Source organism: Oryctolagus cuniculus, chromosome 1 (genome assembly GCF_964237555.1).
Source record: "Oryctolagus cuniculus chromosome 1, mOryCun1.1, whole genome shotgun sequence".
Taxonomy (NCBI): domain Eukaryota; kingdom Metazoa; phylum Chordata; class Mammalia; order Lagomorpha; family Leporidae; genus Oryctolagus; species Oryctolagus cuniculus.
Genome location: NC_091432.1, coordinates 183,969,371 through 183,992,437, shown reverse-complemented (window position 1 = coordinate 183,992,437; position 23,067 = coordinate 183,969,371). Strand labels below are relative to the sequence as shown.

Sequence of the window (23,067 nt, the reverse complement as noted above, 5' to 3'; positions counted from 1 at the left end):
AGGAAGTACTGCGTTCGCTTCATGTTTCCTAGTCAACTTCACCAAGTGGAATTTCTGTCTTAAAGAAACTGTGTATTCGTCTGTGCACAATGACATTAATCCCCCTCTCCCCTCTGATCCCTCAGAGTAACACTGGGTCAGAAGAGAAAATGGACAAATGACAGGCTTGTCAAAAGTTACCCCATGTGACAATTCAATTGGAATCTGAGGCTTTGTGCCCCAATTCTCCCACAAGAATTTTTTTTAAAAAGCAATTGCTCTCTTAGAAAACTTTAAGTTAGTATGATTAGATAATACAGCTTATGGTAATTTTTTTAAACTTTTTAAAAACAGTGTTTGTCATCATGGTTGCTTTCAAACTGCATAAATTCTCGAGGTTTTCACAAATCATCCTCGTTCCAGTTTGGCTCGCCTCTCACCATGATATCTGCTGCTTAAGAACATATTCCAGGGCATATCTCTCACAGCTTATTTCAATGCTTGCATGTTATGTCATTTTGCTCTTAAACAGTATCCACTGCTTGGCTGACATCAAGAACCCTCCCAGCATTTTAAGAACATGTTAGGTGCTTCTGTCAACACCTCTGTGTGAACGGAGCATCCATATCTGCTAAGAGATTTCCAGCAGCACATGGCCAGGACAAGGAGATTTTGATGCTCAGCCTTCTGTTCCATCTGCCAATCCCAGGGTCCCTCTCAGTACTCTGCATAATGTCATGATGGGAGGCCTCCAAGAAAGCAATGTATCAGGTTGGCATTGTGGCATAGCAGGTAAAGCAGCCACCTGTGCCACTGGCATCCCATACGGGCACCAATTAACATCCTGCTGCTCCACTTCTGATCCAACTCCATGTTAATGTGCCTAGGAAAGCAGTGGAAGACAGCCAAGTCCTGTGTACCTGCACCCATGTGGGAGACTGGTGGAAGCTCCTGGCTCTTGGCTTTGGACCAGATAGCAGTCCAGCCCTGGCCGTTAAGGCCATTTGGGGAGTCAACCAGCATATGTAAGATCTCTTTCTCTGTAAACTCCGCCTTTCAAATAAATAATTAAAAGAAAGCAAAGTATCTTAGGTTAGGCGTGTTTTTCCAGTTTTTATTGCAAAAGAATCTGGAACTGGAAAAATATTTTGTAAAGAAGCTACTTGCAATAATAATCCATCATTAGTTAGGCAAAACTGCTGTTAAAACTTAAGCTCAGCTAACATGCAATTCCAACTAGTTAAGTCACTATCACCTGAAAACTGCATGCTTTTAAGACAAATCACTGATTTGAAAGAGGGAAAGGCCACTCTTGATAAGAATACATCTAAAGATTTCATTTATCATTTAGAATATACAGGAATGTTTTCTTAGCTATCTTTCTATATTGCTGCATACAAAAATTTGACATAATTAGACCAAAGATATAACTAGACAACAGCTGATGAATACTTTGACAAGTATGAGTATTTCCTCTGACTACTGAACTGCTATATATCCTTTTTATATAGTCAGAGTCAGAGTTAGAGAGAGAAGGAGAGGCAGAGAGAGAGAGAGAGAGAGAGAGAGAGAGATTGAAAGGTTTTCCATCTACTGGTTCACTCCCCAGTTGGCTGCAATAGCCAGAGCTGTGCCGATCCAAAGCCAGGACCCAGGAGTTTCTTCTAGGTCTCCCACATGGGTGCAGAGGCCCAAGCAGTTGGGCCATCTTCTACTGCTTTCCCAGGCCATAGCTGAGAGCTGGATTGGAAGTGGAGCAGCTGAGACTTGAACCGGCACCCACATGGGATGCTGGCACTGCAGGCAGCGGCTTAACCCACTACGCCACAGTGCCGGTCCTGCTATATATCCTTAGGATTCCAAATGTTATTTCCTCCACGACACCTTCCCTGGCCTAGCAGAAAACCTCTCTAATATTCAACTACACTAACTTACTTCATACTATTTTAAAATTCAGATAAGGATTATCTGAATATTACTTATAAATAGTATAATTATAATAATAGTATTACTACTTATAAATAGTATACTACTTATAAATTCAGATAAGGATTATTTGGGGGTTCATTTCTTTCCTAGCCACAGGCTCCACAAGGGTGGACAGCTTTCTGTTTCTTACTCACCATAACATTGTGCCACCTAGCACACTGCTTAATACATAGACAGGCATTCAATCAATATTTATTTATTTTTAAAGGTTTATTAATTTATTTATTTGAAAGAGAGAGGTAGAGACAGAGACAGAGACAGAGAGAGAGAGAGAAAGAGATCTTCCATCTGCTGGTTCACTCCCCAAATGGCTGCAACAGCCGGAGTTGAGCCAATCTGAAGCTAGGAGCCAGGAGCTTCTCCCAGGTCTCACACATGGGTGCAGGGGCCCACGGACTTGGGCCATCCTCTACTGCTTTCCCAGGCTATAGTAGAGAGCTCGGTGGGAAGTGGAGCAGCCAGGGCTTGAACTGGTGCCCATATGGGATGCAAGGGTTGCAGGCGGGGCTTTAACTCACTGCACCACAGGGCCGGCCCCAATCAATATTTATTGAATGCTGAAAAACTGATCAAATTAATAATATTTTAAAATTTATGTGAAAGGCAGGGAGAGAGAGAACACTCCCATCTACTGATTCACTCCCAATATGCCCACAATGGCACATACTGGGCTGGATCAAAGATGAGAGCCAAATGGGAACTCAATCCAGTTCTCCAATATGAGTGACAGGGATCCAAGTATTCCAGCCATCATCTACTGCCTGCCAGTGTATTAGCAGGAAGCTGGAGTCAAGAGCCAGAAATGGAACTTGAACCCAGGCACTCTGACATGGGACTCAGGCATCTTAATTTGTATCTTAATTGCTAAGCTAAAGTCCACCCTTACATGACAAGTATTAAGAAAGTCTAAAGTGGAGAGAAAAATCTACAGGGGAAGAAAGATTTAACTCATAGGCTTAGTTAGAGGCAAAATTTATAAGCAGTAAAATTCACTGAATGTATCACTCAAGGATCAATCAAGAAAACTCAATTTCTGGTTTTTGCCAGACTAATTTAAGAAAGAGAGATGCTAATAATTAAATGGAAAATGTCATTCACTCATACACAGTAAATTTTACAATAATCACATATCATTAAAACTAAAAGTGACACACATACACACATAAGGGGAGAGAGAGGGAGAGAGGGAAAGAGGGGGAGAGTGGGGGAGAGAGAGAGAGAGAAAGAGAGAGAGAGAGAGAGAAATGCTGAGTTCCGTGGGAAAAGATTCCTTCCAAAGCTCACTCAAATAAATATTAAGGTTCATCTCTCTCCAGTAGAAAAAGTCCAAGTCTTGTTTTCTAGGTTCTCCTGGGAACAACAACAACAACAACAAAAGAGCCTATCAACTAGACTGAAGCTCTTCCTTTATCATCACAGGATATATAAAGAGAGGTCTAGAAAAATATATCCCAGTTTCTAGTTCACACCTGTCTAAAAATTATCACTGTTTTATTATTATTATTAGGCATGGCTATGATTCACTAATGATTCTATACATCATTATGATGGTAATAATTTGCTATTGTAATATTAAGAATACAAAACTGAACTATTTATATACAAATACCAATATAAATATCTTAGAATGTATCATCTACTGTCTTTCTAAGTTTCCTTCTGTTTTGTCTTGATTGTCCAGTATACACCAAGAAGGTAGTCTTAAAGCTTTATTCCTGATGGCCAATTCTTCTATTGGTCATCAATTCTTTTATCAAATTTATTTTTGTCCAAAGTCTTAAAGATCCCCCAGGCGCTTTGTTCAGCACTGCCACACAGTTACTTCACTCTAGCTTCTCTTAAGTCTTCCAGCTCTACACCAAGGATAGCTCAGGCAGAGGTAATTTTCAGATCTTTCTATCCAATGAAAACAAAAAGAAGTTAAGTGTTGGTGTTTCAGACAGATGGCATAAAAACAATTGATAATATCAGATATACAATTATGCTTTTTAAGTGTCATCATAAATTTTATACTGGAGTGCTAACTGGAAATAAACAAAATTTGAATTTTGGAATTTTGTAACTGATCATCAGAGTTCTTATATTGAAACATCACCAGCAAAAACAAATCCTGATACTTAAAAACTATGTAATTCTGATGTGTGTTGCTATATCAACTGAGATAGCATGATAATTTTTCCTAACATTAACCAGAGATGAATCTGAATTCCCTGGCTTATTGTAGGCAATCCTTCAGATTAAGAGCAAGGCCATCTAATAATTAGTTCTAATAACAGTTAACATTTGTATAGCGCATTGCCCTTTACAAAGCGCTATACAAATGTTATCATGTTTGGAAAAGCTCAATAGTAATTAAGCAAAGCTCAAGTCTGTGATGGATAGCGTGACTACAGTTAGGGCTGTGAGGATTGCAATGGCACAACAAAATACCACTAGATGGCAGCAAAACATCAATTATGTGCCCACAAACACCAGCCCACCCAGGTGCTCAGTCCTCTCAGCAGGGACAAGCCCACTGAATCAGGGAAACGTGAGGAATCTGCTCTGGGTGAATTCTATCACTTGAGGTAACATACCCCCAGATCTATTAGCCACCTCCTTGTAACACTTCGAGTACTTAAGTGAGGACTTCCCTAGACTCCTGCAGTATCATTAGACTAGGGTATACTTTACACCATGAGCCAGCCATTCTGGCCTCAGCCAAGTTAAAAAGCAGAAAATAAGGGCCAATGGTGTGGTATAGTGGGTGATGCCACCATCTGCAGTGCCAGCATGCTATATGGGCGCTGGCTTGTGTTCCAGCTTTCAATCCAGCTCCCTGCTAATGTGCCTCTCTGTGTCCTCTCTGTAACTCTGCCTTTCAAATAATTACAGAATCTTTGTAAAAAACCTTTTTTTTTTTAAATAGAGGATAATGCATGCCAGAAAAAAATAAACAACAAACATAATAGGTCAGGCATTAAATTGCTTCCTTTCTCCTATTGAAATGTGTTCATTATACTGTACTGGACAAAAAAGAAAAGTGGCCTTGCAGTGAGATGACCTAGCACTGACACTTATTAAGCCTTTGACCATGAACAAGTCTCCTGAGATTCACTTTCTTTATCTGTAAACCAAAGTGATGATGATTCCTGTTTTAGTATCGTATTTAGGTTATGATTAGAATTTAATTACAAGAGAAACAGATGCAGAAATGTTTAGCTGGGTATGTGACTACTGGATAATTACTAGTTGAATCTAAAACCACAGACAGAACTATAGTAGTCACCCCTTATAAACACAGGATACATTTTAAATCATTTCGCATCCCCTGCAATGGATGCCTGAACCCAAAGACAATATTCATAAATACTCTGCTTTATCCTGTATATACATATCTGTGATAGTTTAATCAGTATATAAGACTCAGAGAACAATAACTCAAAACAGATCAATTATAAGATTATACTGTAATAAAATAGACACTACTGTCATATTTGGGGCCATTATTAAATAAAATAAGAATTATTTGAACACAGTTGATCTGATCATCAGGATGGCTACTAAGTGACAAATGAGGAGGTAGAATATATAGTGTGGATACACTGGACAAAGGGATGATTCCTGTCCCAGGTGGGATAGTTCAAGATTGCTTCACACTACTTAGAAAGCTATGCAATTTAAACTTTATGAGTTGTTTATTTCTGGAATTCTCCATTTAATATTTTTTGGACCATGATAAACTATAGGCAACTAAAACTAAGGAAAGTGAAACCACAGGTAAGGGGGGATTACTGTACATAAGGACTGATAACCACAAAACATTAGGAATGACAAAATACTGAATCTCAGTAAACTGTAGAAATAATAGCAGTTGGATGAGGGCAGAGGAAAAGCTTCTTGAAGGACCCAAGCTTTTAACAGGGATCTAATAGACAAGCAAGTTTTCACTAAATGGACAGGAAAGTTCTGAGTGCCCTATTCTACTTTGCTCTGCAGAACTAGTTCCCTTTCCAGTCTACTCTACCTTTTCCCAAATATAGATATTCATTAAGAAGGAGAGACTCAAAAAAGAAGGTAAAATGAATAGAATCTTATTAACAAAGAAAAATGGATTTTAGAATTAATTAATTAGAATTAATATTCTTAGACATTCAAAGCTTTTGTGTACATAAACACTCATATGGTGGACAATGCAGTCCTTCCTATATTCAAACACGTTCCTGCAAACTAATGGAGATGACACATGAAAGTCATTCTTGATTATTCAAACTGGCTGAAAGTCTGCAGCATCTTACACTTTTTTTATCTTCATAACATGCTGAGAAACAGCTTTGATGAACATCTTTGAGGGAAACAGAAGGCAGGAGGAAGAAAAGACAGACAAACATGCAGCAGGGGAGAGAAATTTCTTATTTCTTGGTTATAAAAGGCAACAACATTAAACTCTTTCTTTTGCCGAATTCAAATCAAATTATTATGTCAGTTGTTTAAATTGTTTCTTGATAAAGTAGGCAAGTGTCTACGGCCTGTCAAATCCTAGCTTGCATCTGAAAGAAGATTCTGTAATTTTCACTTACTACATGGACATTTCACTTTGCTTAAGATGAAACCCTTTATCCTTGCAGCTACCTCTACCTTTTAATTTATTCTTTTCTTGGTCTAACAGGCTAGATGATATGGATGTAGCTTTAGATCTTAAGTTCCTAATGGTCATTGATTTAACTCATATTTGAACAGTGCCCAAAATAGCAAAAGGTAAATGAGTTAATAAACTAGAGATTAGTGCTTATAATCTGTTGTGTTTCCTGGTAACAATGAACTGCAGAGAATTCAAAGTTGAGGTTCCAAAATATTTGGAAGTCCAACAAGTTACAATGTAGGTCCTCACTGGTGTCAATATTTCTGAAAGCTTAACAAAAACATACACATTGACCCACACAGGTCACATAGACTGAAATGTTAAAGTCTCTTTCAACAAGTATGTTTAACACTCTTTTTTGATATATTATTTCCTGATTAGTTCTTTTTCCTTTTGATACCTTTCAATACTAGAGTGAGAAAATAAATTTTGAGATATCTAATTTAATATACAAAATTTTAAGAAACATCAGTTGTGTAAGGGGACAAAAGATATATTAAGGCTGAGAACCCCTGATATAACAATGTTTGTTTCTATTTTGCTTCCCTAGTCAATGAATGTTACAAGGAAACACAAAACATCATTCAAAAGCTCTCTTAGCCCAATCAAATTCAAACAGTTTCAACAGACCATTAAAAAGGTTAAGTCATGCATCCAGGTCCCCAAATACATGCCTTACATGATAAGTACGAAACAAAACTAAAGTCTTATATAAAGGAAGAAGCCACAATGGGATACTTGTTGCTTTGTATTTAAACAAACTTACTGAAACACAGTTTTCAGAACAATGAAGTTTTGGTTTCTTGATTATTATGAAAATCTGGCAAAGGTATTCAAGATCAAGCATTACCAATATCTCACCACAGCATTCAAATTTTCTGGCATAGCAGGAACCAATCTCTAAGTATCTGTTAGAATGGAAATGGAAACAACATACTTGTATTCAAGACTAGTGTCAAAGCAGCAGTTTTCCAGGGCATCTAAAGACTTCATCAGAAGAAGATTCATCTGTTGGCCAGATACATCACTGGATAAAGATAAAGGTAGAAAATGAATTATTTAAATTCATTTAACTATATGAAATACTTAAAAACAAAATTTTGTTCTCAATACTTTACTTGAAATGCCAGCATCTCTTTTATTTTAAAAAGGAATAATATTGATGATCTCCATATGCTTATTTCACAGAGAAAACTGGGTCAGAGAAATTATTCAATAATTGGGTTTCTGCACAACAACCCTACAGTAATAATAAACTGTACAATTCCTACTTTTGACTTTTCAACATATTTTAATTTTAAATCACTGAAAAATAAAAGCCAAAGTAACAATTCCAAATAAATATTTCTAAGAATGCTAATGATTTTATTCCAAATATTTAATAACTAATTAAGCTGACATCAGCTTAATTATTTATTGATTAATTAATAATCATCCCAAACCTCTCTTGCACTGTCACTTCTGATTTCACATCTCAATTCAGAGGTCATAAGCTCTTTTCTTTTTTTACATTTTTTTAAAAGGGGAAATGAACCCTAGCTGTATATTCTACTTTTATACAGTACTTGATGTGGGTTTTGTAACTGGCTTGATGAGAACCAGGATGGCAGAGTTGTGGGCTTCATTGCTGGCCCTTGATTACTAAGGTGTCCTCACACCTCAGCTCCCAGGCTGCTGCATCGGATCGGATCCATTTGGTGGACTGTAGTTCCAAGAATGCCAACCAGGCAGCCAGCTCTTTAAATAATGTCTTCCAAACCATGACTACAGTGACTTCCCCCACGGTGAAGAATTATATTTTGCAATGAGAGAAACATACACGCACACGCACAGGAAAACACATACACACAGATTTAATGAAGTCTTAATAAAGTTGTTCTGTGGAGGAAAATACACTCAAATATCTTAAATACTAAAAAGAGCATACTTGCATCCTCTGGAGGTTATGGCACACATGAGAAGCTTTGAAATAATGTACTTTTCAGAAGAGATTTTACTTGGCACTTAAATTCAGGAGACATTTTCATAAATTTTAGCAAAAAAAAAAATACAGGATTGACAGTCCTAATTCTCTACTACAAAGGAATTTTTTACTTTCTTAGAATGAATGTCTTGTACCTAAGTGGTCTTTTGGGGTCACTTATTTGATGTCACTAATCATCAGAGTCAAACACCCTTAAAATACTTACCTATATCTTAGAAAAAAAGAGAAACTTTTCCTAAAAATGCCATTATCTGGTGACACTGTCATTATTTAGTAAAACATTTACGTTTCAGATACCTCTGTTCCAAGAAACTGGGGAGGTGGTAGCCATGACTAAATATACTAGTGACTACAGTATTAATATATGGGTCCTAAGGAGGCAGAAGATGCTATCAAATACAGGAACATTAGGGCAAAGTTAACATTTGCAGTTACTCTAGGGATGCTCAGTTATGGGAAGAGTTCCTTGGCGTTTTTGCCCAGGGATTTCCACGAGTACAAAGTCAAGTAGATAAACAGAGGTGAAAGGCAATCTAGAAACCAGTAACAAGTGTTCTGGGGGAATGTCAAAAGTTTCTCCAGGTAAAATGATTAAATTAACTGCAAATGCATTCTTGTCGGCCCTAAAACCAGCATCCCATCCTAAGTTAATGAATAAAGGAGCCAGAGACAGGATAGGGGGAAATGAGTTGCCTAGAATCAAATTGCCACAGCTCATTTTTAGTTGCAAAATATGTTGCTTGAAAAGATACTGACGAAAGAGCATGAACACAGATGGTGAAGAGAATGCCATTTGTGGCATAGTAGCAAAGGGGAAAAATCAATTTCAAGTTTTAAGTCTTTAAAAATATTTTAAACTCGGTTATATACATACATAAGATATGTAAAGTCAGGTGATATGCAAAGGGCAAGTTTTTGTTTATGTCCAGAATCAGGCTTGTAGGTATTGGTGCTGGAGAATACAGCAAAAAAATTAGTATTCTGCACATAGTTCAGTGGTGATGGCAGTGACTAAGCCAATCATCCCAACCATCTGACAGATGTGTTCAAGAGCTGAGAATGATCATCTGAAATACAGTATTTCCCCAGATCAATAGCAATTCTCACAAAAGTTTCACATAGTGGTATTTGTGCCAAACTATGCAAGTTACAAATATAAACTTAACCACTAGCTGCAAGATGAAATCTAAATATAGCACATCAGCCAGTTTATCCATACCAATATAAGTTCTTGCCCTTGCACAACTAATTTCTGAAAACCATAGAAGTTTAAGGACATCTAACATCACAGCAGGATGTCTCTCTCTCCTATCCTATTCCCAGTGCTGGAACACTAGGCTAAGTTCCAAGTCATTGGCATCAAAATATTCATGACAACCAAATATTCATGTTGAATCACTCTGTAATCAATCTGGATATATAAAATTCTAAGATTTCTTATAACATAAAGAATAAATAGTATGAACAACAAAACTAAAATAGATTAGTGCTAAGCAAACATTTTGAATAAGTGGAATTTTCCACCTGAGTCTTTGATATTCCATTACCTTCATTCAAAGGTAAAGCTAGCAGCTCAAAACTGAGCAAACAGAAAAAAGAACACAGTATAATATGCAAAGATTAAGACTATTTAAAGATTATAAAAAATATAGGAAGGGCACAGGATAAAAACATTATTTAAAGCTGAGTACACATAGTTCTCATGTAATTCAGGGTTCCCTAACATTCCTTAGGCACAAGGGATACCCAAATTGTTTCATAAGATTTTACATTGATATCAATAAAGATCATCAATTAATTGTATCCCATATGAGCCATAAAAAAGGTTTTCCTGACTTATAGCACGTAAGATTAGGCTTCTGCTGATGCATATTACACAGACAAACCTGGGGCTTTCAACAGAGCATGAGGTGATTTTCAAGTGACTAATAATCACTTTAATACTAACAGACTTTAAAATACATTAATATCTATAAAATGGCATTCAAGAAAGATAAATTCAACCATAAAGGATCAAGCTTCCCACCCCAAAAAGTTTAGCAACCACATATTGCTTAGGTACAGCATTTAGGTATATGTGTATATGAGTTCAAAACCTTTGCTTAAATCACAAAGAAGAAAAGCAGGTATGTTCCAATAAATTGTACCTGAGTTTCTCCTCACACAGGCGAGAAAGAAACATCCCCAAAGCAAGGCCCATATGGATTTGCACGGCTTGAGACTCATCAGCACTTGGTTTCCCAGGTAACCTGGCAGTCAGCATGTTCAGGATTTCCTCAACCTTCTCTTTGCAAGAGATAATGAAAACTGGCACAAGGAGAGACAAAGCCGTGGCGGCAGCAGAACGGGCAATGGCACTAGCTGTGTTTTCACCAGAATAAGATTTCTAGAACAAGCCAAAGAAAGAAAACAGGGGTTAGCTCTTTGTTTAAAACATGAAGGAAGCCTAACTACCAGAAAAGCATATCACATAATATAAGTTTGTCTTGTATTCACCCATGCCAACCAAAAAATAAAAATAAGTTTTTCAAAATCCAAGTGTGTTTGTCTTATTTTCACTCAACAACTTTCTACTAAATAACTAATAATGTCCTTTTAAATTTGGCAGAAAAACAAAATGTTAAGTTTATTCTGCTTCAAGGTCATGAATTCTTTCACTATAAATATGGCCTGAAACAATTTCAGTGTTTTTAAAAGCCACATGGATGTGTGTGTGTGTGTGTGTGTGTATATGGAAGAACTCAATAGCAAAGCTATCTGAGTTTGGATAAACCATGAAGCCACATTTTAAATGTTCAGAAAGCTAAGCGTTTTCCCCAGGGTAAAAAAAAAAAAAAATGAGGAGGGCAGAGTTTTAAGTTTTCATGTGGAGAAGTAAGTGTAAGTTTAGCATAGGGATCCATTGGCATGTCTCCCAAAGATTTTGGTGGGAACACTTCCCAGTAGTTGGATTATTTCCTACAGAGAGTTAATTCCTTTTAATTAAAAAGGAAGTTGAAATCCTAAAAGCCTCTGGTTACAAAGCAATAACCAGCTATTCAAAATGAAATGGAGAGCACTATATGCTCCTTCCTATATGTAATTATGTGAAAAGAAATAAGTAACAGCCCTAACAAAGTGACAGAGCAACTGAATACGAAAAGCTTCAACAAGAATCCCACGTTCGAAAGCTCAACTGATATCACATACATTTATAAATATATTTCAAATGTGGAAGATAGCCCATTTATCATTTCTATTATCTATTTTTGATTTTCAGAGACATCATAGTCAGTATTGTCTCCTTCATCAGAAAACATTAAAATGTATTTTTTAATTCTATGCCCATTTACTAAGCTTTAGTATTCTAAGGATAAAAAGCAAACATGTACTAAGTTATACTTTATGTTAATATAGCACTATTGAACTGAAAATGTTATTGAAATGAGCCAGATGCTAGGACACAGGAAATAAGGTAAGTGACTTTTGAAACAATTTGAAAAGTATAATAATCACAAAGGTAAGGTGCAACACTGAGCTGTCTAGAAGAGAGATTTTTTTACTGGTTTGCAAGAACTAAGCAGCACTGTTTAGGATTGCACACATGTGCTGTTCTGGTGAATAACTAGACTAGATAATTATTGCAAAGACTTTTACATAAGCTTTGAAAGAAGTATTCATCCATCATTATACAAATAAGAACACTGTTGACAGAAAACAAACCATCATAAACAAATTTCTTCTTTAAGCAAAACTTCCCTTCTAATTTAATTCTACGTTATCTAGTAAGTCATTTTTGTCCTCAAGTTAGTTAAAAATCTAGCTCCAGAGCCTAAGCCCCAGGTGAATACATACCAAGTATTCCTAGGGCCAGGAGGATAGAACCACACAAAATATACAGAGAAGACCATAGGCAATGTGTTTCAGGCTAAAGTTGTATTCTTAGCAACAGTTCAGGATCGGGACTATATTTTCATCCAAATCAGCTATAATCCTCTGTGACTCAGCTGATTATCCCATGATCACTATAATTCCCTAAGCAATGGACAGTGAGAGGGTAAAACAAAAATAATTCTACACAAACACAGAAGCAGTCATGCTCTCCAACCAATAAAAGGAAAATTTAACAGGAAAGTGTTTTCATTTTGATTCAAATCTTAGGATACAAGCATGAAGATGGAAAATGTGTTCCCAGGATATTTCATCACTTTCAAGACATTTTTAAATAATTTATATAATTTGATTCCAATAATGTTTTACAAGTTGGCAAAGTATAAACTGTTGCTTTTATTTTACAGAGTAGAAAAATAAAATGATAAATATTAAGTATCAAGTCAACAGTAATAAAACCTATTAGGTCTACAATCACTACATATGCTACTGTTCAGTCTTCTCATTCTATAAACAAGGAAAAAAAAAGTCCAAATAAATCAAGGCAACTTCCTAGGCTCACATAACTGGAAATGAAAAAATCATGACTACAAACTTAGGGTCCCCACATTTTAATCAGTATTTGTTTGCCTATAATTGCAGTCCTTATCCCTGACTACACATTAGGATCACCTTGAGAGTCTTCAAAATGTTGATGGCCAGGGCCCTTCTCTGAATAATTAAATTAGAAGTGGAGCCTATTCATAAGTATTTCTGTAGGACACACACACACACACACACACACACACAGAGAGAGAGAGAGAGAGAGAGAGAGAGAGAGTGAAAGAGAGAGACTGACTGATAACTCTATTTTACTACCAGGGCTGAGGATCATTATATTGTATTGCAGATTTCATGTGAACAATTGATGTCAGAAGAGTCAATCCTTGAGTTTTCTGATCATTTTTTATTCCCAACACTTACATAATAAAACCATGATAAAAGCTGCCCTCTAGGTTGGTAATGGCTATCCACAATGACCAGAAGAGTATCAAGCACCATGGTAATCCACTCTTTCATTGAAAGGAAATGAGGTTGAACCTGTGGAAGAAGAACAACAATGAAATGATAATTGAAAAAAAAGAAAACAAATCTAAACAGTAAATCTAGATGCAGGATACAATCCCCCTTCTGTATTAAATAATGAAGTTTTACTATCAAAAAGTAAGCTTCACCTGCCTTGGCTACATGAGATAAATAGGTACTTGACAAATACATATCCTTACCTGGTCCTTAACAGGAAAACTATTTTACCTTTTATGCAAGACTTAGCAGAAATGAGAGAATGGGGGCTGCAAAAGAAAACATATCCAAGAGTCCTTCAGAGCTCACCTATGTTCAGTGAATTATAATGAGATTAAAATGAATAATGCACCAGAAAAAAAAGCAATTCAAGACCTCTCAGTCCTGTGACTTATCATTTCATGAAGGAGGCAATAAGCCCACAACACTTTGAGTAATGTATCTAGCACTTTTCTCACTACTATATTATCATTTAGTTATTATTCAAGAATCATAATATTCACCTAGCTAATTGATAAATTAGGTAGGAAAACATAAATGATCTTGAGAGTAGAAAAGAGAAAGTAAAAAACAAAATAAAGCAAATGCCAACTCATTAAAGGAGAACTTGGCTATGAAAATCATTCATAGCATTTCCACTAAGATCCGGAACCAGACAAGGATGCCCACTTTCACCACTGCTATTCGATACAGTTCTGGAAGTTTTAGTCACAGCCATTAGGCAAGAAAAAGAAATCAAAAGGATACAAATTGGAAAGAGGGAACTCAAATTACCCTGTTTGCAGATGACATGATTCTATATATAGGGGACCCAAAAAGACTCCATTACGAGACTACTGAAACTCATGAGACTTTGGTAAAGCTGCAGGATATAAAATCAGCACACAAAAATCAATAGCCTTTGTATACACAAACAATTCCACAGCTAAGAAAGAACCTGTAATACCAATCCCATTCACAATAGCTACAGAAAAAATTAAATACCCTGGAATAAATTTAACCAAGGATGTAAAAGATCTCTACAATGAAAATTACAAAACATTAAAGAAAGAAATAGAAAATACAAAAAATGGAAAAATATTCCATAATCATGGACTGGAGGAGATAACATCATTAAAATGTCCATAATACTGGAAACAATTTACAGATTCAATGCAATCCCAAACAAAATATCGTTGACATTCTCAGATCTAGAAAAAAATAATGCTAAAATATGAAAACACAAGAGACCCCCAAATAGGTAAAGAAATCTTAAACAACAAAAACAAAGCCAGAGGCATAACAATCCAATATTTTAAGACATACTACAGGGCAGTTAAAAGCAAAGGTCTTGATACTGGCACAAAAAGACATACGTATCAATGAAACAGAATAGAAAACCCAGAAACTCAAATAAGCAACTACAACCAACTAATGTTTGATAAACAAACTAAAATCAATCCTTGAAGAAAGGATAGTCTCTCCAGGGGCTGGCATTGTGGTGTAGTAGGTAGAGCTGCCACCTGAAATGCTGGCATCCCAGATGAGCTCTGATGAAAGTCCCATTTGCTCCGTTTCCCATTCAGCTTCCTGCTAAATGGCCTGGAAAAGGTAGCAGAAGCTGGTCCAAGTGCTTGGGCCCTTACCACCCATTTGAGAGACTTGGGAAAAGCTCTGTCTCCTGGCTTTTTGCTTTGGCCTGGCCCAGCCCTGGCCCATTATAGACATCTAGGGAGTAAACCAGCAGATAGAAGATCTCTCTCTCTCTCTCTCTCTCTCTCTGTGTGTGTGTGTGTGTGTGTGTGCGTGTGTGTGCCTATGTAACTCCGACTTTCAAATAAATAATCTTAAAAAAAAAGACAGTTATAACTAGGGCAAATTAACTGTAAAACTAATAGTTCAGCACAATTAATTAATTAATTAATTGTTCAGCACAATTAACACCAAAGTGATGGGATCACAGAAAAGGACATTAAAACTTTAGATTGTAGATTTACTTAGAATGCTGCCCTGCTAAAATAGTCCATGGGTATTTTAAGAAAATTTAACATTTACCTCTAAATCATTTTCATCTTTCTTTTCATTAAGTTAACCATATGTGTGTCATTCATGCACTAATCCCTTGACTGTCTTTTCTACATGTAATAGATATATATAGTTTTTGTCACATAGTACCTATCCTTAGTTACTAGCAACAGCACTCTTTGGGAATTACATCTTTCTTCACTATTCAAAGGTTGGTTAAATGCTCAATCAAGCTACCTGTCCCACCTAACCCATTTAGAATTATAAATTTTAAGTGATTGATGCAAGGATAGTAAACAGCTGAAGGGATTACTCTGTTGGTGGGGTAGCCTGCTGAGATGCTTCCTTTAGTACTTGCTGCCTAAACTTCCCAAGTCACCTCAGTTCCTGTTCTTCCCAAACCCCAGTTTTAAGCTTTGCCTTCAATTCTATGAGACTCCAGATAACATATTCTCCAGTTCCAAAAATCACCATGAATAAAAGGTACAGATGGGCTATGAGATACTCTTCAAGGACAGACCCAGGTTGAATACCATGGAATAAAGTTTCAACTGCTGTAGCAAAAAATGAAGCAGTAGATGCTGATGCCAACTATAATGGTTTATTAAAATTGAGAGCTTAGTGTTTTACAGCTGTCTTGTCTTGCTTTTATATATAGTAATTCACTTAATCTTCACAAGACTACTATCTAGTAAGCATTGGTGTCCATATTATACAGCTAAGAAAACAGATTCTGAAAGGGAAAATGGACCATAGAGCTACTAAGTGGAAGTAATAAATATAAATATAGGTTTCTCCTATTCCAAAGCCTGTTTTTTAACCCTTGGCTATACTGTCTTCTGATAATGATAGTTGCCAGATAATAGAGCTTAAGACAAGAATAAATCCATGCCTTTTTATTTTGACAGATATAAATTATCTGAAAAAGTACACTGAAAATTAGCAGTGGCCAGCTTGTCACATGTTTAATTAAGAAATAAATGCCCTGCAAAAATGAATAGGCACTTTGTCATTGACGTCTACAATTAAAATGCAAAGTACAATTTTTCTCAATCTGTAAACACTTCTTACTTATCATTTTTTTGACAGCATTGTTCACTTTCAGTAAGTCTAGTTAACCTCCTAAGATTTGTTACCACTGATGTAATCACAAAAAGACAACCTCTATTGCATAAAATTGGCACCTTCAAATGGAAATGACCACTTAACTGTGATGGAGAAAGCAAAACAGAAAAGCAGCAGAGAAAAGTCAGGGAAGAAACAACTAGTGTTACTTGGTATGGCGAAACCACAGAATCTAAACTTGTGAATCTGGGGCCCAGCTTAAAGACACATTCAAACACCAACCGTTTTACATCACGCTCACTCACCTCCAGGACCCCATCAGAATCTGAGGAAAGGCTGGCTTCATGTTTGGAAACGACGACAGCAAGGCTGCTTAAAGCCAAGAGCGCATTGCCTTTGACCACTGGACTCTCTCTGTTCCAAAAGAAAAATTTCAAGAGAATTCCATGCTGAATTAACTAAGAGAAGAAAAGGATCTATTATAGGAAGAAAGATGTTAAGAAGCACTTCATTCAATCACAGCCTCATCAACACAAGTCTATTGGCTCCCTGATACCAGCAGTTTATATCCTCCTTAGGCTAGTGCTGATTTTTAACTCTTCTTACCAATGTATAGTTATCATGACTTTTTATAACTTAAAAATCCAAGTTCATATCTAAGTTGTTTTTCCCTAAAAATTTCTACTTCATCATATCACATCATGCTTCCTAAACTATATTTTCCCGTGTCATTTTTGGCCTATTTAAGTTTATCAATTTATTCTAAAAACACAACCAAGGACAGCTACGTGAATAATTCCAGCATACAGAATGGCCTCCGATTTTGCAAAGCACTAGTGTGTGGAGTCAGCTTCTCATGAACCCCTTTTAGCACAGTTTACTTGCAATTTGATACAAGGCAGCTTTTCTCAGTCACTATCATTCTCCCCTTCTTTCTTTTAATATGCCTAAATCATGAACCTTGCATAAAGTTTCTAAAAATAATTTGGAGATCTCAGATAAGATGCAAAATTTAAAAAGATGTATTTTAGAACATTTGAACTAAGAGTTGCCCTTTTACATTATCCAAAGTGTGGTTTTCTAATAGTAACAATTAAAATCTTATCCTTTGATTTCAGAATTCAGCAGGAAGAAAATCAAACCTTTCAAACAAACTAATCACTTGAAAATGTTCCTTTACTATTATTGCACAAATCCAAGCTGATACTGTAGAAGAAAATTCCCTATAGAACACTGATGAAAAACTGATGGTTTGTCAACTCTGTCAAAACAGAACTTGGGCAACAGAGCACCCACAACCTCAGAGAGTTCAGTTCTGTCATACAACTGTGGCTTCCAGCAACTACAGTGTTCCCCAAAACCTAATCCTGAGAACAGAATCTGAATTCAGTGTATACTTCCAAGAACTACTTCCTGCTTATCCCACTGCAGGACCAGAACAGATACAAGGAATAAGGAAGTCTTGCTCCCCATGTAGACACAGTAGCTTCAGATCCAATCCATGGTCACAACTGAACAGGTAATCTGGTGGGTGTTACAAAGTTACTGTTCACATGTGGACTTGCATTTTTGCTTTGATTTACTTTAGAATGGTATTCAGGGCTTGTCATTATCAAGTCCTTTCATGTGTCTATTTACCCAACCTACCCTTCCCTCCCAACTTCATGTGGTTTACTTAGATCAGTGAAGGCCCACTCTGCACACTGGTCATTTCCTTCACCTCTCCTCATTTCATACTTTTATGAAGCCTGCCAATGTTTAGTCAGATATCAACATTTATATTGGCATATGAGGGAGAAGAATGAAAAGGAAGCCTTGAGATACAAGCAGATGACTCCAACCTAGGTTCTGCAATGATGACTACTGAGCTCACATACAACTACTAATAAAAGACCAGGAAACAAGACAGGATTTAGGCATTCCTAGGTATGCTAGTAATAAAACCATCTAACAAAAGCAAAATCAGGGGCCAGAGTGTGGTGAAGCAGGTTAAGCCACGACCTATGATACCATATGGGTGCTGGTTCAAGTTCCAGCTACCCCATTTCCAATCCAGCTCCCTACCAATGTGCCTGGGAAAGCAGCAGAAGATAGCCCAAGTACTTGGGTCCCTGACACCCATCTGAGAGACCAGAATAAATTTCCTGGTTCCTGGCTACAGAAGGCCCAGCCCTGGCAGCTGTAGCCATACGGGGAGTGAACTGGTAGATGGAAGATCCCTCTCTCTCACTGCCTCTCTCTATCTCTCTCTATAACTCAAACATTCACATAAATAAATAAACCTTAAAAAATTAAACACTTTATTCTTAAAGATTTATTTATTTATTGGAAAGTCAGATTTACAGAAAGAGAGGGAGAGACAGAGAAATTTTCCACGCACTGGTTTATTCCCCAGATGGCGACAACAAAAGGGCTGAGCCAGGCCAAAGCCAGGAGCCAGGAGTTTCATCCTGGTCTCACATACAGGTAGGAATTGGGCCATCCTTCATTGCTTTTCCCAGGCCATTAGTAGGGAGCTACGTGGGAAGTGGAGCAGCTAGGACTGGAACTAGTATTCATATGGGAAGTCAACGTCTCAGGCAGCAGCTTTACCTGCTAAATCACAACACTGGCCCCTAAATATTTTTTTTCTAATATTATCTCCTTTGTTTAGAATATCCTGAAGGCTATCCTGCTACAAAATGTTCATGAATCCTGAAATGTGTGTGTGTGTGTGTGTAGCTTTAAATCCTCAGTGATCTGAGAATTAGATCCTAGCTTTTATCCCCCTACAGAAAACACTTATATGGTCACCAGAAATTGCTCATGAAGTCTTCTAAATCAAGGATATTAGACAAGATAACATAGAAAGTACCTTTTCTACCCTAGAATTCTGAAAGATAATTCAGCCTCAATTGGAAAATAGAGGCCTAAATTACTTTATTTTAAAAGTTTCACATACTTGAGCATCCACTCTTACTGAAATGTAAAGAGAAATGAATTTAAAACCTCTGGTTATTAGACCTTTGGCTGCTGACTGAATGTTTATTTGCACATAAATCTGCAGAGGGAATTGGTGCAGAATCTACACAAAGCATTCCTAAGTCAAGCTACATATTTCACAAAGTACAATGATTAGCTCTTGATTGTCTTCATATTCTCTATATGTCCAGCAACAATTTCTTATGAATGGAAAGAACTCACTAGATATTTAGTAAAAGAAATTCAAGGAGAAGCTGGCCAGGTGAAAATCTATAAGCTAGTTCAGCAAAAACTCATCACCATGTTACTCAAATGTCTATCCCCTACCAGTAAACAGCAGTGACTAATTTGCATAATAACATGTCAGCATCAGTATAGTATTTATCCTGGCAATACCACTGACATTTTAATTAAATTGTCCTTTACAACAAACTGATGTCATTAACTTAATTAAAAAGTACAAGGAAGGATGAACTACAATGAAGCTTTCTTGGAGACAAAGTACTATATATTAGTAAAGTGACCTAATCCTTTGGGAATTTTTATCTTCTAATTCTAATCTATTTAACTAATAACAATGAAAACAAATTTCCTTCAATCCTCAGGTTTTATCTATGTCTGATTTGCCCTGAGCCCTGTCCTCAATGCTTGAAAAATGCCTCCAAATGAGCAAATCAGTTTAATCCTGTGACTGGTATTTTACTTCCTGCACTTATGGCTCTGAGCAAACAAGATTTACCCTGCCCAAACCAGTCAGTGGCAGCCATGGTTAAAGGAACAGAAAGCTAGTTGGCTGACTCACATCTCAGCCTCTGGACTTTAAATATCTTCTACCCACTTGCTGCATACTACTGTCAGGATTGCTTTAAGAAATAAGGTCTACAAAATATCTTAAAATTTTTGATGAAAAGGTCATATCATAAGAACATGCATTATTTTTACTCCATACTACACAGCATGTGAGTACACTCTCTTTGCAAAGTGATCCTTTGCAAATATAAACATGAAACATGTGTAGACATAAAATTTTTGAATGGAAAATGCAAAAGCAACTAAAGAGGCAAATTTATAGTTTTTTTTTTCTCAATAGAGAGCAGATAGTTTCTTTAACAGTCAAGCTTTTTGCTGCAAATGTCAGAGCACAGTGTTTAATGGGATATAAGTAGATTACATAATAGAACAAATTATGAAAGGTAAAGGTCAAAGGTAAACCTCCACCCTTTCCACCTCTCTCTCCCCTTCAATATACAGCTGAGCCCTCTTCTACTATGTCTGCAATTCACCAACCTGGAAAAGCTGATAGGAATGAATCCCTATCAGAGCCTCTCTGTACTTTAGTTTTCATTTTATCAGAAGATAAATGTGTATATATACATACACACACACACACACACACACACACACCCCAGTGCCTCTCTCTGAAGAGAATTTCTCTTTCTATTCATGTGATTGTGCACTCAGATTAACTTCACAGTTAAGTACCTGTTTAAGAAATTACTGGTAAGAGTGTGCATTTGGCCTAGCATCAGTCAACACTTGGGACACTCGCATCCTATACTGAAGTGCCTGAGTTCAAGTCCCAGATCTATGTGCTCTTTCATCTTCTGCTAATATGCACCCTGGAAGGCAGCAGGTGCTGGCTCAAGTACTTGGGTCCCTACCATTCACATGAGAGAACTAGATTGAGCTTCCAATTCCTGGTTTCAGCCTGGCTCGCCCCAGCAGCTGTGGGCATTTAGAGAATAAACTAGAGGATAGAAAATCTCTGTCTCTCATTCAAATAAATGAAAATGAATATTTTTTTAAATAATTAATTCTGGTAGAAGTTAACACTAAGGTAGATTTGCTTTTGGTTTTGAGGCAAAACTTATTTAGCTACAGAATATTCTATATAAACTATTCTGTAATAAAATATTTCAGATGATACAGACTTTCAATATCAATAGACTTGAAATCTTCTATGTTAAAGGTTTATCTATAGGGCTAGTATTATGGTCCAGTGGGTTACGCTGCTGCTTATGATGCCCACATTCCATATCAGAGTGCCAGTTTGAATCCTGGCTGCTCCACTTCTAATCCAGTTTCCCGATAATGCATCTGGGAAGGCAGTAAAATATGGCTCAAGTACTTGAATCCCTGCCACCAATGTGGGAATCCAGGATGGAGTGCCTGGTTCCTGGCTTCAGTTTGGCCCAGACCTGGCTGTTGTGGCCATTTGGGAGAGTAAACCAGCAAAGGGAAGATCTCTCTCTCTCTCTTTCTCTCTCTGTTTGTGTGTAAGAAAGAGAGAGAAAAGGGGAGGGGGGATAATGCCTTTCAAATAAAAAAATAAATAAATCTTTTTGAAAAAATAAAATAAAGGTGTAGCTACATTACTTGGAGGCTAAGAAGAAACCAAGTTAATGGTAGCAGCAAAATGTAATGGTGTAAGGGAGAAGTGAATATAACTGACAGGTAACTCACTGATGGGAACAATTAGTCAGCTTGTTAACAAAAGAACCTGAAGAAAGTGTTCAAGCAATTTCATTAGGGTATAATTTTCTTAATGAGCGTTGGCTTAAGGTAAATAAAAAGCCTCAAGGCAGTAGCACTAAAGTAATTTTTGCTAAAATAGCCTTAAGGATATGACTGAAATTGCCTTTCTACTTGGGCTTTGCACTAGCTTTTAGTATTTAAAAGGTCAAGTTTTATTTATTTTTTAAAGATTTGTTTAGTTGAAAGAGTTACAGAGAGAGAGAGAGAGAGAGAGAGAGAGAGAGAGAAGAGATTCCATCCACTGTTAACTCCCCAGATGCTGCACCAGCCAGGGCTTGGCCAGGCCAAACCCAAGCAGCTCTTCTGCTGCTTTTTCCAGGTCATTAGAAGAGAGATGGATAAGAATTGGAGCAGATGGGACTTGAACCAGTGCCCATATGAGATGCTGGCGCAGGCAGAGGCTTTACCTGCTGTGCCACAAATCCAGCCCCTAAAAGTTCGAGTTTTAAATACACTGGAGGCCAGCGCCGTGGCTCACTAGGCTAATCCTCCACCTTGCGGTGCTGGCACACCGGTTCTAGTCCTAGTCGGGGCGCCAGATTCTGTCCCGGTTGCCCCTCTTCCAGGCCAGCTCTCTGCTATGGCCGGGGAGTGCACTGGAGGATGGCCCAAGTACTTGGGCCCTGCACCCCATGGGAGACCAGGATAAGTACTTGGCTCCTGCCATTGGATCAGCACGGTGCGCCGGCCGCAGCGTGGCGGCCATTGGAGGGTGAACCAAAGGCAAAGGAAGACCTTTCTCTCTGTCTCTCTCACTGGCTACTCTGCCTGTCAAAATGTGCTGTGCATTGAGATTTAATGCTATAACAAGTACTCAAACAATATATTTCACTTTGTGTTTCTATGGGGGTGCAAACTGTTGAAAGCTTTACTTAATGCATACTAAACTGATCTTCTGTAAAAAAAAAAAAAAAAAAAAAGAAAGAAAGAAAGAAATTATCAATTCCCAACTTGACTCTCACTGGGATTAAACATGACAATAGGTCTGATCTGATTT

The 23,067-nt window shown here is 37.2% G+C and overlaps 1 protein-coding gene across 3 annotated transcripts in view; it reads right to left on the bottom strand.

The window, feature by feature from the left end:
* FOCAD (focadhesin) overlaps positions 1-23,067 on the bottom strand; it is a 381,367-nt gene that overhangs the window by 46,293 nt on the left and 312,007 nt on the right. For all 3 annotated transcript variants that reach the window (XM_002708074.5, XM_017340978.3, XM_017340982.3), the window contains 4 exons: positions 16,880-16,988; positions 13,407-13,523; positions 10,721-10,959; positions 7,527-7,616 (listed from right to left, as the gene is read on the bottom strand). In XM_002708074.5, the coding sequence (XP_002708120.1) occupies positions 7,527-7,616; positions 10,721-10,959; positions 13,407-13,523; positions 16,880-16,988 (555 nt within the window). The remainder of the gene's footprint in view (positions 1-7,526; positions 7,617-10,720; positions 10,960-13,406; positions 13,524-16,879; positions 16,989-23,067) is intronic.